General features: G+C 39.6%; 1 protein-coding gene across 9 annotated transcripts in view; it reads right to left on the reverse strand.

Moving 5' to 3' along the window:
• The window catches only part of ENOX2 (ecto-NOX disulfide-thiol exchanger 2), a 285173-nt gene that overhangs the window by 71355 nt on the left and 186670 nt on the right, over positions 1-27148 (reverse strand). For 6 of the 9 annotated variants that reach the window (XM_070044727.1, XM_030846538.2, XM_060292816.2 and 3 more), the window contains one exon: positions 3214-3348. In XM_070044727.1, the coding sequence (XP_069900828.1) occupies positions 3214-3310 (97 nt within the window). In that variant the 5' untranslated portion in view covers positions 3311-3348. Of the gene's footprint in view, positions 1-3213; positions 3349-15522; positions 15612-27148 lie in introns of all 9 variants that reach the window. The other 3 variants (XM_060292814.1, XM_030846528.3, XM_030846530.2) reach the window with 1 other exon arrangement.

Here is a 27148-nt window from a genome sequence, read left to right on the forward strand (position 1 = left end):
GACTCTAGCAAGAAGAAGGGTAAGCAGCATTGGCGTGTGGAGCCAACTTTCTGCTTCTCTGGACACCCCCCACCAGACTTACAGGGAGCAGTCACCAGCATTGTCAGACACACACTGTTCTCTTCACCTGCCATTGTCCAGTTCTTCTCCAGGGAAAAATTTGTCCCTGCATTCATTATACTTCATTGTTGTTAAGCATAGAAATAAGCCATAATTCAACTTTTTGTGAGCCATATATCAGATGTGAACTTGAAATAATAATAATCATAGCTGAGTTCACTGAGGAATTACTGTGAGTCAGGCATCATTCTAAGACTTTACATGTATTAACTCATTAATCCTCATAACAATGCTATGTCATAGGTGCTATTATTATCTCTGTTTTACAAATGAAGAAACTGAGGCATAGAGAGGTTAAGTAAATTGCCAAAGGTTACACAGCTACTTAATGTCAGAGCAGGGATTTATTTGAACCCAGGCAGTCTATATCCAGAACCCATGTTCTAATCTGATGAGTAAATTGCTTCCCTAAAATAATATGGAGAGGAGAAAAATCATTTCACATACAACTGAAGTGATTTTACACATAGCTTTACAAAGTATGTCTCAGCCTAGTGCTATTGCCCTGTATACTTTTTTTTTTTTTTTCGGTATGCGGGCCTTTCACTGTTGTGGCCTCTCCCGTTGCGGAGCACAGGCTCCGGACGCGCAGGCTCAGCGGCCATGGCTCACGGGCCCAGCCGTTCCGCAGCACGTGGGATCCTCCCGGACCGGGGCACGAACCCGCGTTCCCTACATTGGCAGGCGGACTCCCAACCACTGCGCCACCAGGGAAGCCCTTTTTTATCGGGGAGGAGTATTTTTTTAAATTTTTTTTATTTTTAAAATTTATCATTATTATTATTAGTTTTAAGAGAACTAAATATCAGTATTTCTAAGACCAGGTTTCCAAAAACCCAAGTAACTTTCCTTGGAGCATAGCTAAATGATCCCTGAGTCACAAGGTTGAAGGGGACCATGAGAAGCCATTTCTTCATAGTCCTTAAGAAAACAAGAGGGAGGCAAAGGGGCTTGAAGTAGAAATTAAAATCACTCTTGAGGTTTCAAATGTCTAGTTGGGGTGGATGTGATTAGCGCTGACACTGGCTGCCTAGTACCCAAGTACTTTCAGTCTAAATGGCAGCTTAGCAGCTATTTGAAGGAAGTATGTTAGTATTTCCTTTATCTTAAATAACATGTAATATGACTAATAGCAATAATAATGGCACCAGTTAACCTTCACTCAGTGCTTATTATATACCAAGCATTGTGCTAAGTATATTATTTAACATTCACAGCAATCCTATGAGGTAGATACTATAACCATCCCCATTTCACAGATGAGAAAACTGAGGTACAGATAGGTCAAGTAACTTGCTCAAGGTCACATAGCTAGCAAGTGGCACAGCCAGGATTTAACCCGAGCAGTTTGTCTTTGAAGGCCTGTACTAAGCAAGTTACTGTCTCTACAGAAATAGCCCTCTGAGCTACTGTTATGAAAACCAATCTAGGCCTGATATTGACCCTAGCACAGCTTTGGGCCTGTAACGATGGCCTGGATGATTTTTTACTCTCAATGTTAGGCCTTTTTTTGTTCCACATTATAGATGGGTGGCAAAGCACTGAAGATTACTTTGTGAGCATAGAGTTATGTTTAAATGTGGTAATTTACAAATAATCTAAGCTAACATTTAGTCCTCTTAGTAACAGAGTAGGTCTGGCCTCAAGATTTTTTCTGGGACATATACCCATACGGTTCAGTCTTCCATAAATTGGTAATATTTAAGCCAAATCAGATAATCTAGTCACTCTAGACTATAAGAGATAGTCTAGAGTGATTGTGATTGTGATTCAGGACCACTCTATATAAAGCTATAAAATAATATATAAGATTTTAGTTTAAATTCTATTATAATAAAATAATGAAGAAAAATGAAATAAAAAATTACACCCTTTGGAAATGTTTATGAGAAATATATTAATAATGATTTTTAAAGTATTTTAATAGCCAACATTTTTGAGCACTAACTATGTGCCAGGAATTTTACTAAGCACAATTTAATTCTCACAACAACCCTAAGTGGCATCACTCTAGATCTGTTTCTCAACTTTAATGTGCTTATGAATCACATGGGGATCATGTTAAAATGCAGCTTTGATTCAGTAGGTCTGGGCTGTGGCCTGAGATTCTGGGATTCTTAACAGCTCCCAGGTTATGCAGACCACACTTGAGTAGCAAGGTCCTAGATTGGCCTAGATTGTCTTGGTCCTGTCATGCTTTTAAGTAGGATAACAAATGAATCTGGGAGATTAATGTTTAGGATGTTTAAAAAGCACCCCAGGCTTCCTGATATGACAATTCCCTAATGTCTTCATAAACCCATTTTTTGATCAAATTTATAATTATTTTATAACATTTATATCATTATTCATGATTTTATATTTGCAAATTTGCCTACTTGCTAAAATTTCTTTGTAACCCCCCAAATCAATACTCACAATACTTTCATGGTCATTTAAGGTCATATGCAGAGCGATAAAAAATTTGAGTTGCCCAAGGCACATTCACAAACCTATTTTTATGGTTAATGGCTCTGATAGTCCAGGAAGCTTTTCTGTGTCTAAACTAAGCCCTTCAGATGACATGGCATTTTTCTTCTGATTTATCTTTAGTGGAGATGGAGTTAGTATACCATGCCCATTCTCTTACAGGTTACTTTGTTCTAAAAAATATGAACAGTTATTCAATGTTAACAATAGTCTTTGGGATGTTCCCCGCTATCTTCTGTCCTTCCCTCTAGGAACCTAAGATTTTTGGGATATCTAAGTCAGTTCTCATTCTAGCTCCGTGTTTATTTGCTTCCTCTAAGAAATGTATAAAATTAGACAAACTTTGTAATTCTTTGCCAAATCCTGCTGTACTTTTATTGCAATGAGTTAAATATTCAGTGACCATATCCTGCATCAGATATACCCCCAGCTTGCCCATAGCGCAATAGGGACTATACTAGTAACTACAGGCCACCCAGCCTATAAAGCTCATATTACAAAAATGCACACTCTAGGCAGAATCTGATAAATGTCAACTTCAAAATAAGTTGTGTCATATTGTTATATTTATGTCCATATGGTCAGTAAAAAGAAACACTTGTGAGGTGATTAAAAATAGCATACCAGGTAAAATTGGTTGTCCGGCAATTCCCAGCGGTGCCATTCCGAGATTATTCATTGCTGTGGCCCATGCAGTTGGATCAGACATGGGTAGTGTCATTGCAGTGGAATCCACATTCAGAGTTCTACTATTATCAGCTAAGAAGAAATGACAAGCAAAATAATTTGTTGTATTAAGGTTTCAGTATCTAGTTCACTTATCAATATAAACTCTGGCAACTCTTTACAGAAATGGACTGATGGACAAGTGGTGGACACAGCCTTAATTTCAGCTCTTTACAAGGGTTAAAACAATACAGCTCGAACTGGCAGGAAGTTATAGAATTTGAAAGCCCTTTACCAGATGGCATTTTAGTGTTTCTTTCTTTCTCTCTCTCACCCCACTCCCCTCCCTCCCTCCCTCCCTTTTCTTTCTTTCCTTCCTCCCTCCCTCCCTCCCTTCATCCCTCCCTCCCTCCCTTCCTTCCTTCCTTCCTCCTTGTTTTAAAGTCAATGAAAACTGTTTTTTAGAGTAGTTCTAGGTTCACAGCAAAATTGAGGGGAAAGTACAGAGATTTCACATATACACCCACCCTCCCACATGCATAGCCTCCCCTATTATCAACATCTCTCACCAGAGTGGTTCATTTGTTACAACTGATGAACCTACACTGATGCATCATAATCATCGAAAAGCCATAGTTTACATTAGGTTTCACTTTGGTGTTTTACATTCTACAGGCTTTGAAAAATGTATAGTGACATGTATCCATAATTGTAGTATCATACAGAGTATTTTCACTGCCCTAAAATTCCTTTGTGCTCTACTTATTCATCCTTCTCCCCTCCCCCAACCCCAGCAACAACTGATCTTTTACTGTCTCCATAGTTTTGCCTTTTCTAGAATGTCATATAGTTGGAATCATACAGTATGCAGCCTTTTCAGATCGGCTTTTTTCACTTAGTCATATACATTTAAGTTTCCTCCATGTCTTTTCATGGCTCCATAGCTCATTCCTTTTTTTTTTTGCTGAATAATACTCCATTGTCTGGATATACCACACTTTATCTTTTCACGTACTGAAGGACATTGTGGTTACTTCAAAGTTTTGGCAATTATGAATAAAACTGCTATAAACATTTCTGTGCACGTTTTGTGTGAACATAAGTTTTCAGTTCCTCTGGGTAAATACCAAGGACTGCAATCACTGGATTGTATGGTAAGAGCATATTTAGTTTTGTAAGAAGCTGTCAACCTGGCTTCCAAAGTGGCTGCACAAGTTTGCATTCCCACCTCCAGTAAATGAGAGCTCCTGTTGATCCACATCCTCACCAGTATTTAGTGTTGTCAGTGTTCTGGATTTTGGTCATTCTAATAGGTTTGTAGTGGTATTTCATTGTTGTTTTAATTTGCATTGCCCTGATGACATACGATGTGGAGCATCTTCTCATATGCTTATTTACCATCCATATATCTTCTTTGGTGAGGTGTCTATTAGTCACTGGCCCATTTTTCAATCAGGTTGTTTGTTTTACTATTGTTGAGTTTTAAGAGTTCTCTGTGTATTTTAGGTAACAGTCCTTTATCAGATGTGTATTTTGTAAATATTTTCTTCAAGTCTATGTCTTGTCTTCTCATTCTCTTGACATTGTCTTTCACAAAGTTTTTTAATTTTAATGAAGTCTAGTTTACCAATAATTTCTTTCATGGATCACAACTTTGGTGTTATATTTAAAAAGTTATTGCCATATCCAAAGTCATCTAGGTTTTCTCTTATGTTGTCTTTTAGGAGTTTCACAGTTTTGTATTTCACATTTAGGTCTATGATCCATTTTGAGCTAATTTTTTTTTTTTGGTGGTACGTGGGCCTCTCACTGCTGTGGCCTCTCCCGTTGCAGCGCACAAGCTCTGGATGCGCAGGCTCAGCAGCCACGGCCCACGGGCTCAGCCGCTCCACGGCATGTGGGATCTTCCCGGACTGGGGCATGAACCCGTGTCCCCTGCATCGGCAGGCGGACTCTCAACCACTGCGCCACCAGGGAAGCCCTGAGCTAATTTTTTGATGGGTATAAAATCTGTGTCTAGATTCATTGTTTTGCATGTGGTTGTCCAGTTGTTCCAGCACATTTGTTGAAGAGACTATCTTTGCTCCATTGTATTGCCTTTGCTCCTTCGTCAAAGATCTGTTGACTCTATTTATGTGGGTCTATTTATGGGCTCTCTCTTCTGTTCCATTGATCTATTTGTCTATTCTTTCACCAGTACCACACTGTCTTGATTACTATAGCTTTACAGTCAGTCTTCAAGTTGAGAGGCATCAGCCTTCCAACTTTGTTCTTCTTCTTCAATATTGTGTTGGCTACTCTGGGTCTTTTGCCTCTCCGTAAAGTTTAGAATCAGTTTTTTTTTAATATCCACAAAATAACTTGCTTGGACTTTGATTGAATCAAGTTGGGAAAAATTGACATCTTGACAATATTGAGTCTTCCTATCCGTGAACATGAAATATCTATTTATTTAGTTCTTCTTTGGCTTTTTTTTCATCAGGATTTTATAGTTTTCCGAGTTTTTTTTTCAAGTGTACACACCACAGGAGCTTGGGATGATTAAGATGTTTCCCATTCTTCTCATAGTCTAGTTGCATATGATTACTTCAGCAGCTTTCATCCAAACTACTCATGCATGCAAACCAAGAAAAAACATCCAAAAGGGGTTTCCATAGTAGCAATGAAAAGGAAAAATTGTATTCCTGATGGAATTTCATATCTTTGAGGCAGTACTTTTGAGTTGGACACATGATCAACAAATATCAATTTAACCAATTGAGTATTTGGGGGGTTAGGATAGCAGAGTACAAGCAGATAGGAGACATAGTCCCTGCCTTCAAAGGTTATACAATCTAACTGAAGAGACCGATGATGATGGTGATGATGATTATTATTATCACTACTCTCACCACCTCCATCCATTACTACCACTAACTATTGAACATTTGCCATATGCTAGGTAAAGCTCTTGGCATGCATTATTTTCATTTAACTTTCAAAACAACCCTATGAGATAGGGGCTCTTTATAGCTCCATTTAATAGATGAGAGGCTTTGAAGGGTTACATATATAGTCCAAGGTCACACAGGATGTGTACTTTTAGGCACCATGCTTTAGTATCTCCAAATAAACAATTAGGAAACAATGAAAGACTCAAAGAGTATAGACTAGGAATGTTATTGAAGTTTAAGGAATGAGGCTTTGTGGAGAAGACAGGATTTGAAAGAATGGGCCAGATTTCTATAGCGTATGTCTTGAATTATGGGTAGTTATTAAATAGGTAAAGAAGAGGGGGTAAGACATTCCAGAGCAGGGATGACATAAGCAAAGACGTTGAAGCAGGTTATACATGCATGTGCATGTACATATTGCACAGTTGGGAGAGATATAGTCGTAAGTCATCTGAGCACAAAAAGTCTTTTATTTTGGTAAATTTCCCTCTGACTACTGATAGCCATTAAAAAAAAACTTTCCATTGCTTTCCTCCTACCTCCCAGTATGCACTCCTGCCAATTACACCCCCAAAGGCAACTCTATTCTAATAGTAGCTTGCTAACATCCGTCCATCACATCCTTCCAACCTGGCAATATGAGGGATGATCCTTGGCTGGGTTATTTATACAAGTGCTATTTTGGTCACTGATTGGTCATTACAAGAAAATGCAAATGGCCAAAAACATTATTTCTGAAATATTAGTTTTTATTATTCTCCTATACTGCGAAATTGCCTATGCTTCCCCTCCATAGACCACCCCCCCGCCACACACACAGAGTGATTGATGGCCCTAAGCATTTGTTACCGCAGTCAGAAATCACATTTCAGAACTGGTGATTTCTCTGTCTGTAGGAGCTCTAGTCCTCACACCCAGTTTTCAGTGGTCTCTGAGAACGCATCCAAGAAGGCTAGAAATAGCCTCTTGTAAATATTATCAAGAAAACAAACATGGGGCATCAAATATCCTTTGGGTCAAGAGTTTATATAATGATTATTAGGTTCATCTTGACTCCCAATCCCCAACTAGGGAGACAAGTTTTAGAGAATGTTATAGCTGGAAGGGACCTTTAGGATGTTACTGAGTATGCACTTTGATTTTCTCTGCTGGCTGGAGAATGACTCTTAGAGGAAACAGGTTTAGGACTGGTCCCCAATGCTAAAAATAATTTTTTGCAACAGTCTGGCTACTCACTGGCTCTGCAGGCATGGGAAATATATAAGAGAATTAGGAATTATTCTCAATAAAGAATTTTGAGATCAAAGATTAAGAATTTACAATGTACCTAGCCAAACTCTGGACTAATTTGGTGGGGGTTGGGGAGAGAATGATCTAAATTATCAGTTTTTTTAAAGGACAACATAGTATCACTATTTTCAAACTATATATTAATTCACAGTGCTTGTTAAAATGTTAGCAAGTAGAGTTCCTATTAGGCTTGTTTACAATGAACAGATAAGGAACATGCTAATTAACAGCATTATTTCGCTACAATGAACTCGGTTCTTAAATCCTTAAGGAGTTCTGCTTTAAATGCCCTTCTCATCACCCTCCCTTCCCCCAACACCCATCTCCACCTGTCAAGTCCTACTCATTTTTCAAGGGTCGTCTCAAATGCCACCTTGTCTGTGAAGCTACCTCACTGGAATTAATTACTCCTTCCTATGTGTTCTCATAATATTTTATGTAGAATTTGATTTTCATCTTTGTTTATTCTCTCACTTCTCCCCAAACCAAACTTTTACTGAGTCTTAGTATATGCCACGTTCTGTGCTAGTGACTAGGAATATAGAGATGAACAAAATTCATTTACTGTTCTGGAAGAACTCACAATACAATGAGAGGCATGACATATAAACAACTAAATACAAATCATTATAATAAGTACTGTAAAAAAACTATGAGGAAAGTGCTATGGGAACAGAGAAACAGTAATGAAATCTCTGTAATGGGTCTGGACATATGTGTTTGGGGTTGAGAGGTGGAGGAGATGAGGAATAGTCAGGGAAGCCTTCACTGGCAAAGAATCATTTGAAGTGAATCTTTAAGGAGGGATAGGATTTTCCTCTAGGTGGTGAATGGAGGATTAGGGTTGAGGAGCATTCCAGGAAGCAAGAACAACTGAACATTTACCATTGACTGCCTTGAATTATAGTTATTGGATACATGTCTCTCTTCTGCTAGCCTACATGCTCCTTTAGGTCAGGGACTGGGTTTTAGGCATCTTTGTTTCCCCATTTCTTAGTTTAGTGTCTGGTATGAAGTAGGTATTCAAGAAATATTTGAATGAATGAATAAAGAAAATCAACTTACATTGATTTGGGGCACAATAAGCAATCTATGCAATGACACTCATTTATTATTTGTATACCTTTTCAGAACAATAAATTGGGATGCCATCTTAAAGGGGATGGTATAATTGCTAAACTGATTCACTCTCCAGGACAACTGAATTTATATGTAGAAATTTATTTAGAGTTATAACCAGGGATAGATGCACCCAACTAATAATTCAGTTTGATTTTATTAGCTATAATCTTTTCCCCATATAGGCACAGTCATATATATAAGCAAGCTTGTAAATTTTTACTTTCAAAGAGAAATCCCAGATGATCATCTCTGGCAGCAATCTGGATTTAAGGTCTGTACTAGCAAAACATGCTGTGCTAAACATCTGTTACGAATTATCACTTAATGGTGGAAAAGTTAAGTCCTGATTCACTTTTCAGACTAAAAATGCACATCTAACAATTTCTTTAGGTGTTTTATAAAAGTAGTCCTACGTCACTAAAGGAAGAACTTGCTCATTTTCCCATGAGTCCTATACTCACTGGCAACAGCCAAGAATATTCAGAAGGTAAGTGCCAGTGGTTGTCAAATGGTATTCAGAATACCTCACCCAAGTCTGTAGATCATGTCCTGCTATGCTGGTTCTATTGTTCTGCTTGTGTGGCAACTCCTCAAGACATCAAGTTGTAGAGTGGCTGTAAATGAGTGCCCTCTAGGTAAACTGATTGAAGATATGGCACTTTGGAACAAGAGTTCATTAGCACGAAAAAAATAAAACATTGGAAAGTGAAATCCACTTTAAGCTGGTATCACCCCATAACTATCAAATCACTACTGCCATCTGTTTATTTTTACACTGTTTATGCTTCACTGATTAAGTAGTCAATTACTGTCAAAGTTATTTGATCTTGAAGACAATACACACACACACACATTCTGTGATACACCTCATCCTGTAGTGGAGTTAATTATTTCAAATGTTTCCCTTATTTCCTTTGAAACAAGTTCAATATGTTGGTGCCATCTTGCCAAATATATTTTATTAAGACATAAACTCTTCTTCTCTGACAGTTTACTCCCCTATAATTTTTCTTTCTTTTGTTCAGTTTTACATCCATTGGTTTTTATGCTTGCTATAACTTTATTACACAGTATTGTACAAAGTTGAGGAGAGGATTTTGTCAACAAACATCTATTGAAAGTCTCTCAAGAGTAGGAAGTAATCTTGCCTAGTGATCAAGAGCATGGGTTTGGGAGTCAGATGGCTCTGTACCACAGTCTAGCTCTACTACTTAGTAACTGTAATGTGATCATTATTTTGCTCTTTTCTTTTTTCCTCTATTTGCCAGCCTGCCTTCCAGCCTTCCTTTCATATTTAGTGTAAGTTCATTGAACATATTCTATGTGTCATGCATCATTCTAGATATTGAAGACAACATTGTTGTGAGTCAAACTGGCCTCATCCTCGGTCATATGAAGCTAACAACATAGTGCAGGAGGGAGATATTAAAATACAAATGAATATAAAATAATTACACATTATGATAAGTGCTCTGAATAAAGAACTGGGTTTGATGAGAAAAATGTGAAGCTAAAAAATTAGGAAAATGATAGTATCTACCTTAAAAGTTTGTTGAAGATTAAATTAGATAATGTGGGTAAAGAATTTAGCATGGGGCTTCCCTGGTGGCGCAGTGGTTGGGAGTCCGCCTGCCGATGCAGCGGACAGGGGTTCGTGCCCCGGTCCGGGAAGATCCCACATGCCGCGGAGCTGCTGGGCCCGTGAGCCATGGCCGCTGAGGCTGCACGTCTGGAGCCTGTGCTCCGCAACGGGAGAGGCCAAAACAGTGAGAGGCCCGCGTACCGCAAAAAAAAAAAAAGAAGAATTTAGCATGGGCTCTGGGTCATATTGAGCACTTGGTAAGTGCAACTAATAACATGGTAATAGTTAAGATGATGATGAAGAAGTAGTCCTGGCCATGAAGGGCTCAAAGTCTACAGACAGACACACCATATATATGAATTATTGCACTACATTATACAAATAATGAAACTGAGGCACAGAGAGTTTAAGTAATCAGCTCAATATCACACAGCTAATAAGAGGTAGAACAGGAATACAAACCCAGACAGCTCTGACACCAATGCCCACAGTCTTATGCATCACACTAAACTCCCTCCCAAAGATCCCCTTTATTTACAGTGTTCCATTAGCTCATTACTATCCTGTTTACAAGAGACCCACTTCAGCCCTAGGGACACATACAGACAGAAAGTGAGGGGATGGAAAAAAATATTCCATGCAAATGGAAATCAAAAGAAAGCTGGAGTAGCACTTCTCATATCAGACAAAACAGACCTTAAAATAAAGACTATTACAAGAGACAAAGAAGGACACTACATAATGATCAAGGGATCGATCCAAGAAGAAGATATAACAATTGGAAATATTTATGCACCCAACATAGGAGCACCTCAATACATAAGGCTAATGCTAACAGCCATAAAAGGGGAAATCAACAGTAACACAGTCATAGCAGGGGACTTTCACACCCGACTTTCACCAATGGACAGATCATCCAAAATGAAAAGAAATGAGGAAACAGAAGTTTTAAATGATACGTTAAACAAGATGGAGCTACTTGATATTTATAGGCCATTCCATCCAAAGAAAACAGAATACACTTTATTCTCAAGTGCTCATGGCACATTCTCCAGGATAGACAATATCTTGGGTCACAAATCAAGCCTTGGAAAATTTAAGAAAATTGAAATCATACCAAGTATCTTTTCCAAACACAATGCTGTGAGACTAGATAACAATTACAGGAAAAAATCTGTAAAAAATACAAACACATGGAGGCTAAACAATACAGTACTAAATAACAAAGAGATCACTGAAGAATCAAAGGGGAAGTAAAAAAATACCTAGAAACAAATGACAATGAAACCATGATGACCCAAAACCTACGGGATGCAGCAAAAGGAATTCTAACAGGGAAGTTTATAGCAATACAATCCTACCTCAAGAAACAAGAAATATCTCAAATAAACAAACTAAGCTTACATCTAAAGCAATTAGAGAAAGAAGAACAAAAAACCCCCAAAGTTAGCAGAAGGAAAGAAATCATAAAGATCAGATCAGAAATAAATGAAAAAGAAGGAAATGATAGCAAAGATCAATAAAAATAAAAGCTGGTTCTTTGAGAAGATAAACAAAATTGATAAACCATTAGCCAGATTCATCAAGAAAAAAAGGGAGAAGACTCAAATCAATAGAATTAGAAATGAAAAAGGAGAAGTAACAACTGACACTGCAGAAATATAAAGGATCATGAGAGATTACTATAAGCAACTCTATGCCAATAAAATGGACAACCAGGAAGAAATGGACACATTCTTAGAAAAGCACAACCTTCCAAGACTGAACCAGGAAGAAAAAGAAAATATAAACAGATAAATGATAAGCACTGAAAGTGAAACTGTGATTTAAAATCTTCCAACAAACAAAAGCCCAGGACCAGATGGCTTCACAGGCGAATTCTATCAAACATTTAGAGAAGAGCTAACACCTATCCTTCTCAAACTCTTCCAAAATATAACAGAGGGAGGAACACTCCCAAACTCATTCTACAAGGCCACCATCACCCTGATACCAAAACCAGACAAAGATGTCACAAAGAAAGAAAACTACAGGCCACTATCACTGATGAACATAGATGCAAAAATCCTCAACAAAATACTAGCAAACAGAATCCAACAGCACATTAAAAGGATCATACACCATGATCAAGTGGGGTTATCCCAGGAATGCAAGGATTCCTCAATATACACAAATCAGTCAGTGTGATACACCATATTAACAAATTGAAGGATAAAAACCATATGATCATCTAAATAGATGAAGAAAAAGCTTTTGATAAAATTCAACACCCATTTATGATAAAAACCCTCCAGGAGCAGGCATAGCAGGAACTTACCTCAACATAATAAAGGCCATATATGACAAACCCACAGCCAACATCGTTCTCATTGGTGAAAAACTGAAACCATTTCCTCTAAGATCAGGAAAAAGACAAGATTGTCCACTCTCACCACTAGTATTCAACATAGTTTTGGAAGTTTTAGCCACAGCAATCAGAGAAGAAAAATAAATAAAAGGAATCCAAATCGGAAAAGAAGAAATAAAGCTGTCACTGTTTGCAGATGACATGATACTGTACATAGAGAATTCCAAAGATGCTACCAGAAAACTACTAGAGCTAATCAATGAATTTGGTAAAGTAGCAGAATACAAAATTAATGCACAGAAATCTCTTGCATTCCTATACACTAAGGATGAAAAATGTGAAAGAGAAATTAAGGAAACACTCCCATTTACCGTTGCAACAAAAAGAATAAAATACCTAGGAATAAACCTACCTAAGGAGACAAAAGACCTGTATGCAGAAAACTTTAAGACATTGTTGAAAGAAATTAGAGATGACACAAACAGATGGAGAGATATACCATGTTCTTGGAATGGAAGAATCAACATTGTGAAAATGACTATACTACCCAAAGCAATCTACAGATTCAATGCAATCCCTATGAAACTACCAATGGCATTTTTCACAGAACTAAAACGAAAAATTTCACAATTTGTATGGAAATACAAAAGACCCTGAATAGCCAAAGCAATCTTGAGAACGAAAAACACAGCTGGAGGAATCAGGCTCCCTGCCTTTAGACTATACTACAAAGCTACAGTAATCAAGACAGTATGGTACTGGCACAAAAACAGAAATATAGATCAATGGAACAAGATAGAAAGCCCAGGGATAAACCCATGCATATATGGTCACCTTAACTTTGATAAAGGAGGCAAGAATATACAATGGAGAAAAGACAGCCTCTTCAATAAGTGGTGCTTGGAAAACTGGACAGCTATATGTAAAAGAATGAAATTAGAACACTCCCTAACACTATACACAAAAATAAACTCAAAATGCCCCTAAATGTATGGCCAGACACTATAAACTCTTAGAGGAAAACATAGGCTGAACAGTCTATGACATAAATCACAGCAAGATCCTTTTTGACCCACCTCCTAGAGGAATGGAAATAAAAACAAAAATAAAGAAATGGGACCTAATGAAACTTAAAAGCCTTTGCACAGCAAAGGAAACCATAAACCAGATGAAAAGACAACCCTCAGAATGGGAGAAAATATTTGCAAATGAAGCAACTGACAAAGGATTAATCTCCAAAATTTACAAGCAGCTCATGCAGCTTAATGTCACAAAAACAAACAACCCAATCCAAAAATGGGCAGAAGACCTAAATAGACATTTGTCCAAAGAAGATATACAGACTGTCAACAAACACATGAAAGAATGCTCAACATCATTAATCATTAGAGAAATGCAAATGAAAACTTCAATGAGATATCACCTCACACTGGTCAGAATGGCCATCATCAAAAAATCTACAAACAATAAATACTGGAGAGGGTGTGGAGAAAAGGGAACACTCTTGCACTGCTAATCGGAATGTAAATTGATACAGCCACTATGGAGAACAATACGGAGGTTCCTCAAAAATCTAAAAATAGAACTACCATACGACCCGGCAATCCCACTACTGGGCATATACCCTGAGAAAACCATAACTCAAAAAGAGTCATGTACCACAATGTTCAGTGCAGCTCTATTTACAATAGCCGGGACATGGAAGCAACCTAAGTGTCCATCATCGGATGAATGGATAAAGAAGATGTGGCACATATATACAATGGAATATTACTTAGCCCTAAAAAGAAACGAAATTGGGTTATTTGTAGTGAGCTGGTTGGACCTAGAGACTGTCATACAGAGTGAAGTAAGTCAGAAAGAGGAAAACAAATACCATATGCTAACACATATATATGGAATCTAAAATAAAAAAAGGTTCTGAAGAACCTAGGAGCAGGACAGGAATAAAGACAAAGACATAGAGAATGGACTTGAGGACTTAGAGAGGGGGAAGAGTAAGCTGGGACGAAGTGATAGAGTGACATGGACATATATACACTACCAAATGTAAAATAGATAGCTAGTGGGAAGCAGCCGCATAGCACCGGGAGATCAGCTCGGTGCTTTGTGTCCACCTAGAGGGGTGGGATAGGGAGGGTGGGAGGGAGATGCAAGAGGGAGGAGATATGGGGATGTATGTATAAGTATAGGTGATTCACTTTGTTATACAGCAGAAGCTAACACACCATTGTAAAGCAATTATACTCCAATAAAGATGTTTAAAAAACAAAACAATACAAAACAGAAAAAAACATTACTATTGCAGCTACTACATTATATTTTTGTCACCTCTTTCTGTGGCTGTCTCTCCTCCTAGACTTTGAAGTCTCTTACTCCTCCTTGTTATTCCTAGTGCATACAAACTGTGTCTGACATAGAGAAGATGTGCAGCAAACAATTTAAAACAAATTAATAAGGAAATCTATGAGTATATATATAAGGGAGTCTTGCACAGACATTGTTCTTCCCAGAAGCAGATGCCAAGCTATTTAGAATGGGATAATATTCTGTTGTTGTATTAAGATAAAATATATTTTAGTGAGTTTCTTATGAATATTTTAAATGGAGGGAGAGACAGATGAAGATAACATGGTGATAATTTGGGGTATTATAATCTGAACATGCTGATAATGTAAGAGAATCACGATTATGGAAATACTAACTTTAAGAAAGGTAAGTCTGGAGATGGGGAGATAATTTTCATCACAGAAAAATTCTTTATAGGTAAGAAGGCAATGATTGGAATTACTTTGAGAATGTAAGGTTATTAAATTTACTAAAATAAATGTGCATGTAGCAGCTATATTTGTTAGCACCTTGAGGGCAGGGGATATAAACCTCATTTACTTTTGTGTATTCTACAGTGACTAACTCAAAGTATGTGCCAATAAGTTGGCTTTTAAATAAGTGAACTCTGTAAGAACTCAGTAATTGTACAAAGCGGGGCTTACCTGCAATGCCTATTTCATAGACCCATAGCCATTTAAAATTTCTTGACATTGTGTGGTCCTGAACCGTGGATTTAGCTCTCTAGTCATTTCTGCAGAAGGAAAATAGTGGTTTAAACCTGGGTGAGACATCAGGACTCTGGAACGTACTAGGACTTAGATAAATGGTGAATGATAGTATTAATAATAGTAATTATAACAAGACTAATAATAGTTAACACTTCTTTAATTCTTATTATGTGCCAGGCATTCTCCTAGACACTTTATGTACATTAATTAAAAACTCATAACCCTGTGAAGTAGGACCTCTCATTATCCTCATTTTACTGATGAGGTAGCAGGAACAGAGAGGTTAAGCAACCTGTCCATGGTCATACATTAGCTTGCAGTGGAGCTGGGATTCAAACCCAGGCAATCTGGCTCCACAGTTCATGCTCTTAACCACTATCTTATACAAAACTAAAGGAGTCAGAAGGTTACAGAATATTTGAGCTGGGAGGGCTATAGAGCTCATCATTACAGATGGGTGCTCCCCATGTCCTGTATTGTAGTGGTTCTTAATGGGGGCTGAGTTTACCTTCCCTCCCAGGGACATTTGGTAATATTTGAAAACACCTTTGGTTGTCACAACTGGGAGTGAGGAGGTGCTACTGACATCTAGTGGGTAGAGTTCAGGGATACTGCTAAACACCCTACAACGTACAGGACAACCCCCCACCCCCAAACAATTATCTGACCCCAAATGCCAATAGTGACAAGTTTAACAAACCCAGCTCTATTGTAGCAATTTTCATATGTTCTTACTGGAGGGTGCCTTATACTCCTGGTTTCTTTACACTTCCTTCCTGTCCACCACATGTGCAGCCAATCCCAACTTCTGCAGCTTATGCCCTACACCCTTACACCACTGTGCTAAGACTAATCTGATCACACCCCTCCCATCCTCAACCAGGAATCTATTAACATTTTTAGCAAGGTTAATTTTATGCTTCACACCAAAGAAATTATCCTTATGGTGAGGAATCCAGGTGCTGTGGAAGGCTGATGGGGTACTGTTTTGAGAGTGGTCCTGGAAATAGCACTAGGAATACCATGACAAAGGAAAAGAGAGAAGTGTAGAAAATGCTTGTGTGGAACACAGAAGAAAACCCCATCTCCAGCATATCACACAGAACCTTGCATACAGTAGACATACAAGAAGTATATGTTGTGGAAGATTATGGCACAAGGCCAGGATGGGGTGTCCTAGAACTCAATAACATTGTATTTTCTGTTCTCTGGCTAACGGAAAGGAAACAGCAGGATAACTCATGTTTTGGGTCTATGTTAAGCCTAGGGCTCAAGGGTTTATCTTCTGTTTGGTATTTATTGCTCAGGAAGTAATATTGTGCGTTGTAGGTGTTATTTTGAATCCTTCTTCATTTTCTTTGAGAATTAACAATCCATTATTGTTTGTGAGCAAGGCACTGAAGCCCTGGGCACCTCTCTCTCTGATCACAGACATCACCAGCAGTGACGCCACAGCTTGCATCATGGCTCTGCAGGGTGAGAGAATTGACGGGGGCTTTAAGACAAGGCTCCCAGGAGGCTTGAGAGAGATGACGCTATCAGGCAAGCGAGGGCTTTATCTCCTTATGAGTGTTACCAAGGATGAATCAAAGAGCCACTCAAGGGGATCAGGATGCCATAATATATTCTTCCTTGGGGAGGGGGAGGGAAGGAGAGGGAAAAGAAAAAATAAAAGGGAAAGGGAAAGGTTTTTATGCTAGCCCATATAGTAGGTAATTATTCTCACAGGAGCTGTGAGTGTGGTGGGGTTGGGGGTGGGAAAGAGTAGCTTGATCCTCAAGGTATGCAGATGAGAACCTCAGGTTAGAGGGTGCTTTCACAAACTAACCCCCATGCTGGAAGACTCACTGTTCTAGTCTATAAGCCAAGGGGTCTTGGAGAGAGCCACCTCCATATTGGAGCAGTTATAAGAATGTTCAAGGTTTTAAACTAGGTGTATAAGAAGCCAGGGCACCAAGCCAGCCCTCCAGATGGCAGTTGCAGTGGGGGTGTAGTGAGGAAGAAGAAGGCCAAAAGTTTTGGCATACATCTCTTCAAGGAACTCACAGCATATATCCTACATTTATGAAGGGAACAGGGTATAGTGGGAGGAGTACAGACCTTGGGGCCAGACAGATCTCAAATCAAGTCTTGGCTCTTTTACAAGCTGTGTGATTTTAGGCAAGTTTTGAAAACTCTTTAGCATGTTTATTCACCTTCAGTTAGAGATAATGATACCTATCTTTCATGTACTAAGCTAATGATAATAATGTTGATCTCTAATATTGATTAAATGCTTATTATGTGCCAAACACTGTTTCAAGGCTTTATATTATTATTTAATCTAATCCACATAACAACACTATGAGATAGGTAAGATTTATCATTAGACCCAATTTACAGATAAAGAAAATGGAACACAAAGAAGTTAGGAAGTTGCCCAGGGTCACAGGTGTAGTTGATGCTGGAGGTGAAATTCAGATTCAGGCAGTATGGCTCCAGAGCCCACACTTTTAGGCACTGAGCTATATCCTGTCACTACAGTATAAAGAACACAGAACCTGAGACACAGAGCATGTACTCAGTCATGATTTAACACCACTTCCTTTATCTTTCCCTTCCTTTTTTTTTTCTGTTTAAGAAAGAAACCATTTAGCTGCCATGTGAGGGTCTCTCCTCCCACTTCCCTAAGCTGGAGCCAGGGGCCTCCTTTGTTATTTCAAGATGGGCTGGCACGAGTGAGTTGAGGAACCTCAGAGATAGTGCTTGTCACTTCAAGGTTATTAGCTGAATGTGAGCCAGGAGAATAGGCTGAAGTCAGATGTAGGAGTCCTAGAAAACCAGCAGGCTCCACCATGGGAAACTTGGAGGGCTTCCTCAGTCAGTAAGAGCAGTGGCTAGCCGTACTAGAGAGGCTCTCTTGGGCCTTTCCACACTAAGGTCCATAATTTCTCACTCCTGGTTTCTTGGGCTTCTGAGATACCAGTGAACTCATATTACTCAGGTCTAGGGTGAATGGTTGACTGTGGCCATTAGTCTTAGTCTTTAGGATTACATCATCACATTCATTCCACATTTCCTCACCTAACATTTAGATAAAGAACACCAGGGATTTCCCTGGTGTTCCCGTGGGTAAGACTCCATGCTCCCAATGCAGGGGGCCCAGGTTTGATCCCTGGTCGGGGAACTAGATCCTGCATGCATGCCGCAACTGAGAAGTCCATGTACCACAACTGAGAAGTCCACATGCTGCAACTAAGAGTCCACATGCTGCAACTAAGAAGTCCATGTGCTGCAACTAAGAAGCCCGCATGCCACAACTAAGAGTCCGCATGCCACAACTAAGAAGCCCGCATGCTGCAACTAAGAGTCCGCATGCCGCAACTAAGAAGCCCACATTCCGCAACGTAGAAGTCCGCATGCTGTAACTAAGAAACCTGCATGCCGCAACTGAGTCTGCATGCCGCAACTAGGAGTCCACATGCTGCAACTGAGTCTGCATGCCACAACTAAGAAGCCCGCATGCTGCAACTAAGAAGCCCGTGTGCCACAACTAAGAAGCCCACGTGCTGCAACTAAGAAACCTGCATGCCGCAACTAAGAGTCCACATGCCGCAACTAAAGATTCCGCATGCTGCAATGAAGATCCTGTGTGCCGCAACTAAGACCCAGTGCAGCCAAAATAAATAGATTAATTAATTAATTAATTAATATTTTAAAAAAGCACCAAAAGAATAATTGGGCCACAAAAAATACTACCATATATCAGCTACTTTAACATCTCCACTAATTGCCTGTTAAGCCTCACATTTCTTTTCCTAGTTTTGAAACAGACACATTAATATTACTGTCAGGTCCCAAATATTGTAGGTACTGGTTTTCAACTATAAATCTTAATATTTAACAAATCAACTAATTGCATTTCAGGTACTGAGCATGCTCTTTAGGTTAATGGCATGGTCGGTGGTGGAGGGGGAAATGGAGAAAGAACAAATTAGAAGCATAAACTCTGAAAGTTCCCAAAGCTCTGTGGTCAATGCTTTTCTGAGGTAAGTTGCATAAGAGATGATTTGGCAACCCTGCTGCTATGCTGTTGGAAGTCTGGCAAGATCTCTTGGAGGAGCAAAAAATAAACAGCCCTGGGGTTAATCTACAAGCTGTTTTGCTTTAGCCCTTTTTGCTGAAAATCTTTCCAACATGTTTCAGTCCACTTCCTTGCCATAGGAGATAGAGTACAACAAAGATAAATATAGCATGGGCTAGATCTGGAACTAGGAGGGCTGAGTTTGAACTCTGGCTCCACTATTTACTCGCAGTGCAGCAATCACTTACACCCGTGTTTGTCCAAGTGCATTCCAACCATGTGCATCAGAATCACCTGCAGCGCTTGCTAAATAGCCAAGTTCCAGGGTCCCTGGCTGAGGTTTTCATCTGGGTGGCGCTGGGGAATCTGCCTGTTGAACAAGCACCCTAGATAACTCTTATGCCCACTACAAATTTGAGAAACACAGAGTTTGTTTTCTCATCTATAAATAAGAATGGTACCACCCCTTTCCCAGGGTTGTGGTAAAAACAACACAGGTGGTCAATATGTGCTAGGCGTACCTGAATCTTTGAGTGAGGTTATGGCAGGGCTTCAGGATACATTCTGAATATTAATTTAACAAACATTAAATCCACACAGCGTTTGATGGTACCAAGGTGAAAAATCAATGTTTCCCTGCCCTTTGAAGGGTTCATAGACTAATGGGAGAGACAAACGCGAAAACAAAATTATTGTTTGATAATGGCTAAACAGATATGAAGAAAGGGGAGGTAGCCACTTTGCTAGGACGAGAGGTGGTGGTGGAGGAGGGAGGGGAGCATAGAGGAAGTGATGTTAAGCTGGAGAAGGTTATTTTAAAGTGAGTTTTGAAATATAAGTCAATTATGGTACTGTGGATATCTTAAAAGTGTAGGAGATAAGGTTGTATTTGTGCTAAGTCTAAAACCTAGAATAGAAATTGTTCTTATTTGGGGGGATGGGCATGAGTGGAGAATATTTTCCATATCAGTTTACTTATTATTCCTTGCTCCTAAAAGTAGAATGTTAAAAAACTGGAGTCATTTTGTGTTCTCCAGTTCGTTGGACTCTGAGAGGATGGGTATTAGCCTATGTTGTTGACTTGCTTTGCAAGTCACTGGCTGCAAGGCCATGGTCTAAGTCGTGGGGGTAGGACACTGGCCATGACCACTATAAACAAGTCAAGTGTTAAATCCTACTGATAATGGGAACTTTGGCTTGAGAACTAGCTGCCTCAGCAGAGTCATCCTCAAATACTAAGGGCAATGCTATATATACACATACAGCCGCAGGAGGCAGTGACTAATGGCTCTGCTTTGGGCCAGCAGCCCTGGCCCCTTTCTAGCTTCTTCACCTCTATAGGCAGCCTAACTTGAATTTTCAAACTCCACCTCAATTTGACAAATAATCAGAAAACAATAGACTTTACTATACAGAACTTCACACCATCCCCACTACCCTTCATTTTTCAAAATGATTGAGGTTTTTTTGAAAACTGCAACACACTCCCAGCAATCCCCATCATGCCTTTGGCCAGACTAAGAATAACAAACTCTCAACCCTTAATGCTGTGTGACTTTGAATGAAGAAAAAATGGGGTTGTAACAGTAGTTAGGATCATGCTGTTTGGATTAGATCCAAGTTCTAATCTTGGCCCGAAACTTATTATCTGTGTGATGCTAAGAAAGTGACTTAATGTCTCTGTTCTTCATTTTCCACGTCTGAAAAATGATAATAACAAGTACCTATCTCATTAGGTTGTGGTAAGGGTTAAAGGAGAAAATATGTGAAAAAAAAGACCCACTGCAATGCCTAGCTTAATAAGTAGAATGCCAGTAATTATTATTAATATATTAACCATAGTGGGTATTACCTCTGATATCTTATGGAAAGCAGGGGCCATTGTGGGTGAGGAGAGAGGGGAGTGTTATGATTACTTCAGGTGAAAAGGGCAGGAAAGTACCAGTATAGGAACCAGCCATTAATAACAGTGGGGAATATATTTAAACAAAAAAGCATAAGATGGCTTCTCTTTAACCAATTATTTACCAAGAGTACTGCTAGAAAGAAAAGCAGGACTAATTTATATGCCTCTCATCTGATCGATGCATTTTCTAAAAGTGGTACTGGTAATAAAATCCTCAAAAGATTTTCTGGTGTTACCCTCCGCCCCCACTGTATATACATACCACAAACCCATCAGACCTGCTGCCAAAACCCACTTGCTTTTTTCTCCAAAAGCATGGATGGCATTGCATCCAGGCTCTCTTTTGTGATCACCCCATCTGTGGTGAAAGAAAACCAGAATAACTTAGTATTACGTCTCGATTATCCATGACCAGGATGGGAGGCAATGTGGTAGGCAGGAGAAGAGGTTGCTCTTCATGGCAAGCTTTCCAGTAAGACAAAGGGAGGTTAGAAAGGGAGGTCATGGCTGTGACCTCTGTGACAGCTGAGCAGGGGACACCCACTGTATGTGTCAGCCTACTCCAGGAATAATCCACATGCAAGTGATTTGGTCAACGGTTTGTGATTCTGGAACAGTATTAACAATAGTGCCTTTCCTGGAATCTATCTTATATATGATGTATTTTTTCCCCACTTAATTCAATAGCTCTCCTGAATATTTTAATACAGCAATAGTAGTCTGAATAGCAAACACATGTGAGTTATTGACTTGCTTTCCTTTTATCCATTTCTGCTGTAACTTAAATTTTCTTCCTGAGTGAATCTCCAGGCCACTAGTGACATCACCTTTAATCCATTTGTATTTCTTTTTTTTTTAATTGGCATTAACATGGAGGAGACAAAAGAGGTTAAAAAATAAAAGACGTCTACATTGGTGATGATCTCCAGAGCAAACCTTACAGGGATTGGTAGAGCAAATTTGATTTGAAAATGATTACAAAGGGTGAATTCCCTGTAAATAATGAATTGGAAACAAAATCAGGCTGAGAGTATTTGCTTATCCACTTATTTCCACATGAAGAAAAGCCATAATTCCTGTCAGCCTGTGCTTACAGCATGCCTAGACTGGCCAGAGAGGAACCAAACAGTGATGAAAATAAATACACAAGCCCACTCGTTGACTGCATTCTTTGTCAGGTCCAACACCAAGGAAAGCCTAAAGATAATATGTCTTTGGGTAACAACCCATAAATCCACAGTTACAGTTCAAGCACTTAACTTCAAATTACCAAATGACCATGCCACTGTTCTTTCCTCTTCCAGAAGCTAGAAGTTCACTGTCAAAAAGGAGGGGATGAGAAGGGAGGGGCAAGGCAGCTGAAATGCTCAACGACCCTAGCAAAATTCTGGGAAAGCATGCCCTCCTCACAAATCACAACTTCTTGAGAAGCTAACTGGTATGTCACTGGAAGACACTGTCAGAGCAAGCTGGCTAAGGATTTTATCAAAGTGCACTTAGCTTTCAAGAGCAGTGTTCCTTAAAAATGTAAAGTTGATTTCTGTATATCAAATCCTATTTTTCCACTGACTCACACTTTCTTCTATTTTTTAAATATTAAATATTGAGTAGGTACAAAGAGGAATTTATAAGAGACAAGTGTGAAGTATAAAAAACTATGGTGCAATGAAAATTGTATATCCGACATGCAGTTGAAGAAAAAGAATATAACTATTACCTTTAAAGGCCACTGTGTGCCCCTCCTGTAATTCCTTCCATCTCCCCTCGGAGATAACCACTATTCTGAATTTTGTGTTAATTATTCCTTGCTTATCTTTATAGTAGTACTATGTATAATGACTCTGTCTCTTCAGAAATGTTTTATCTGAATTTTGGAAGGATTCTTCAGTTGCCAGGAGCTTTAATTTGTGGTGTTCTCCTTCATATCCCTCCCCTCTCCCTGGCTTCCCCCACCCACCTCCATTTTGCCCAGTAGTTGGTAATGCATGAACAAACACGAGTGTCAAAGGTATCATTTAGTAGTGAACCCATACGGAAAGTCAGTAATTCTTTTGTAACAAGGGTACTTTCCTTTTGTTTTTCAAGCAAATCCCTGCATGGGTCTTAATTTGTTTACCCAGAGATCTGGGGACATGGCGGTGGCAGTGGGCTAGCGAGCAGGGTGACAGGGCTGTGTGTATTGCCTAGCAGGGGTACCTCAGGGTTTTGGGGTCAGAAGGCTAGGTTATTTGCCAGCTATGTGACTTTGGGCAAGTCACTTAATGTTTCTGAGCCTTGGTTCCCTCATCTCAAAAACACAGACAGCAATAATACTGATCTTACAGGGTTGGTGAGATGTTTAAACAAGAGATATTTATTGTAAAAGTATTTTGAAGGGTATAGGATACTCCATAAATGTTAGCTGTTAATGTTGCTGTGGCTCTGCTGCTGTTGTTGATGCTATGATATCAGTGCTGTTAAAGTCAAGGTAAAGGACTAGATGGTTATGAATTTCTAAAGTCTGGAGCGAATCCACAGATTTATCCTTGCCAGCTGTCTGGCAGAGCTGGCACAACACAGACAAAATTAAAATTTCTTTTCCAACTCTGTATTACTGGTCTATGTGGAAACTTTCCACCTTTGAACATCTTCCTCAAATCCCACTGAACCTGTCCAATCTGCATGTGTGAGAGTTGTGTTTGCTCTGGCCTATGTCAGTGCTGAAGCCTAGGGCAGAAAGTAGTCACACATTACAGGCATCTAACATTTTCTCTTCCTGGTTATTTCTCTTAGGACGGTGCAGGCTGGTGACTCAGCCATGTGTACAAGATGTGCTCATCACCTGATGAGTTTGCGCCTGAGGAGCCTTCTGAAGGCCCTGACTTTTGCCTGTGTGATATTAACATAACCATTTGCGTGTCATTTCCATTTTGTTTTTAAAAGGGTTTCTCCTTGAAGATCTATAAGAATGAGAGTAAGCAGTGGAAAGCCACGTTTCCATTCTACAAACGATATAATCAAATCTGTAAACGGGCAAAAATACACACGAGACGCTCCATAAAACTGTTGGCAATTATTTCAGTGAACAGACGCAAGTTGTGCACAATTCCCCACAGCTGCCGCAGGTGTTGAAGGAAGAGATTCAAACGACAGAGTGGAAATATCGATCATCTTTTTGAATATGGTGCTAGGCTACCTGCTTGGGTGCCCAGGAGGGGGTGAGGGAGGAAGAGTGCTGGTAATATTCCCACACATGTTTCCCAGCCTTGAGGCTGGACAGCCACATACCCATCTGCTGCTAAGAAAAAAAAAAAAAAGACAGGGCTTAAACGCATGGGACAGGCTGTTTGACCTCTGAGGTTGCAAGGCTCTTGGCCTCCGCCTAACAGCTGACGCCTGGAATAAGCAGGCCAGCCCCTCATGGCCTCTTCAGGGGCTAGCACAAGGGCTCCAGCTGAGGGGTGGCTGCAGCTATGGCAACAAATGCCCAGGAATGAGTTAACACCAGCCAAAGGGGTTAATGGGAGAGGCAAGGGCTTTTATACGAATGTGTTGGGGGAAGAAATGCGATACAGTGGGAATGAGGCCCATTAATAAAGCTGAGTGATAAAATCCACCACCATTCTTAAATTGGACTTGCCTACTTAAACTGCTTTTCCAAATCAGTCTCCTGTATTCTAGCTGTTCATTGAGACATTAAGCTTATTTAAAGAATAAAAACAATACCATAATATGCAGTATAAAAGGAGAAAATAGGATAGACAAAGGAAGAAAGAAAAACAAGAAATGTGTACAACTATGTTCTGAATATGTTCAAACAGCTTGTTATTACTAACAATCACCACCTGACAATAAATTACCCCCCTACATGTGGATCACAAGCTGCATTATTATGATGCATTAGAATCAATCTGAGTACTAACGATAATGGCTGGTTGGGTGGCTAAACATGGCCCCCAATTACTGCTGAGTGCCCTCTCTTTCTGTGGCTACAAAACAACTGCCATCAATATTCTCTCATAGAGAATGTTTTCTTATCAGCATTATGTCCTCAAAACATCCCTGGAAGGCAGGTCGATATTGATGGGCTTTTTTGAAGAAAACAGGGAGGCATGGAGAGGTTAAGTGAAAATTAGCAGAGGCAGTACGACCACCCCACATCAGAATTTGGGTTAGAAAGAGAGCCAAGGTACAGAGGCAAAGGGCTTTGGGCTGCTCCTTTGATGATAGCAGCACCTACTGAATGCAGTAGATCAGAGTTTTCAGCCACTCTCTCAGCTACAGTGAGAAGTGTAGATTCCTTAAGCCACTACAATTGGAATATCTGATTGTAGTTCAAAGCACAGAACCACAGAGTACATTTTTACTTCTGGCAGAGTACAATACAACCTCAGAGTAAAATTTCATTTCTGAGAAGAAAAAAAGAGTACACTGGAATCCAGAAACAGTATAGTCCATTTGAATAGTATTTCCTAGTTTCATGAATGAACAAACGGTACTTATTGAGCCCCTATCATGTTTTTGTTAGACTGAGAGGGACACGAGAGAAACAAAAGACAGTTACTTCCCTCAGATAATTTATAATCTACTTGGGGCTAGAGGTTGGCAAATTCGCACACAAAATGAAGACCGAACAAGACTCCATAGGAGGCCTGAGTATAAAGTGACAATCCTGTTTGTCCTACTGGTTAGAGGAAAAGAGTAAGAAAATCTTAAAGGTGGGATGTTGGTAAGTTCCTCCATGAAAGATACCAGGAGAACTTAACCTGACAAGTATATTAGACATTTCCATCAGCAGTGAATGCACTCACAAAAGGGGTACACAAAGGAGGTGAACAGGAGAGAGCATGAGGTACATGAGAAGGACAGATGAGGTTATGGGGAACCAGGACAGAAGTGTCTGCCATTATTTGAATATGATCATGTCATTTTGGAACCAAACTCCACTGATGATAGGGCCTGCTTCCCTGGAGACAGCACTTCTTAGGCAAGCACATCTGGTTGGCATGTCCCTATATATAGCTAAGAGCTATAGGGCAGGTAATTCAAGAGGGAGTGCTCTAGTGAGCACATGGAAGGCAGACAGTCTGTTCTGGGCTGAAGAGAGGCCTACATGTTTTAGCTATTAGACATAAAAACTGGCCAAGCTGTCATTCTGTTTCAGAAATTAAGGTGTTTGACTTATGTGTCTGTCCAGATGGAATGTTAGCCCCCTCATAGGGTATCTGCAAGGAGGGATTGAATTTTCCTGAAAGAAAAACATTTTGGATCTGTTTTAGTGACTTAGCTGGTGTTCAGTATTCCAGATGATGCCTTCCTGAGTCACTTCACTTTCTGCTTTGCTCTGCTCCAGAGCCTCAGGCTATACATCTCACCTGGCCTTGTCTTGCAAACACAACTGGCTATAGGAGACTTGGGCAGAGGATGAGGATTACTCAGAAAAAAAGAAAACAACCCAACCACTGAACACACACGTCCTGCACACAGTGGGTCAGCAGTATGACTGTCACAGGTGAAAGTTGAACGTTATAAGGAACAAAAGGCTACAGAGCTTCCCTAGGTCTACTTGTAAATTTCTCATTGAGAAGAATTAAATTCAGAATTGCAATCTG

Source organism: Globicephala melas, chromosome X, assembly GCF_963455315.2.
Source record: "Globicephala melas chromosome X, mGloMel1.2, whole genome shotgun sequence".
Taxonomy (NCBI): domain Eukaryota; kingdom Metazoa; phylum Chordata; class Mammalia; order Artiodactyla; family Delphinidae; genus Globicephala; species Globicephala melas.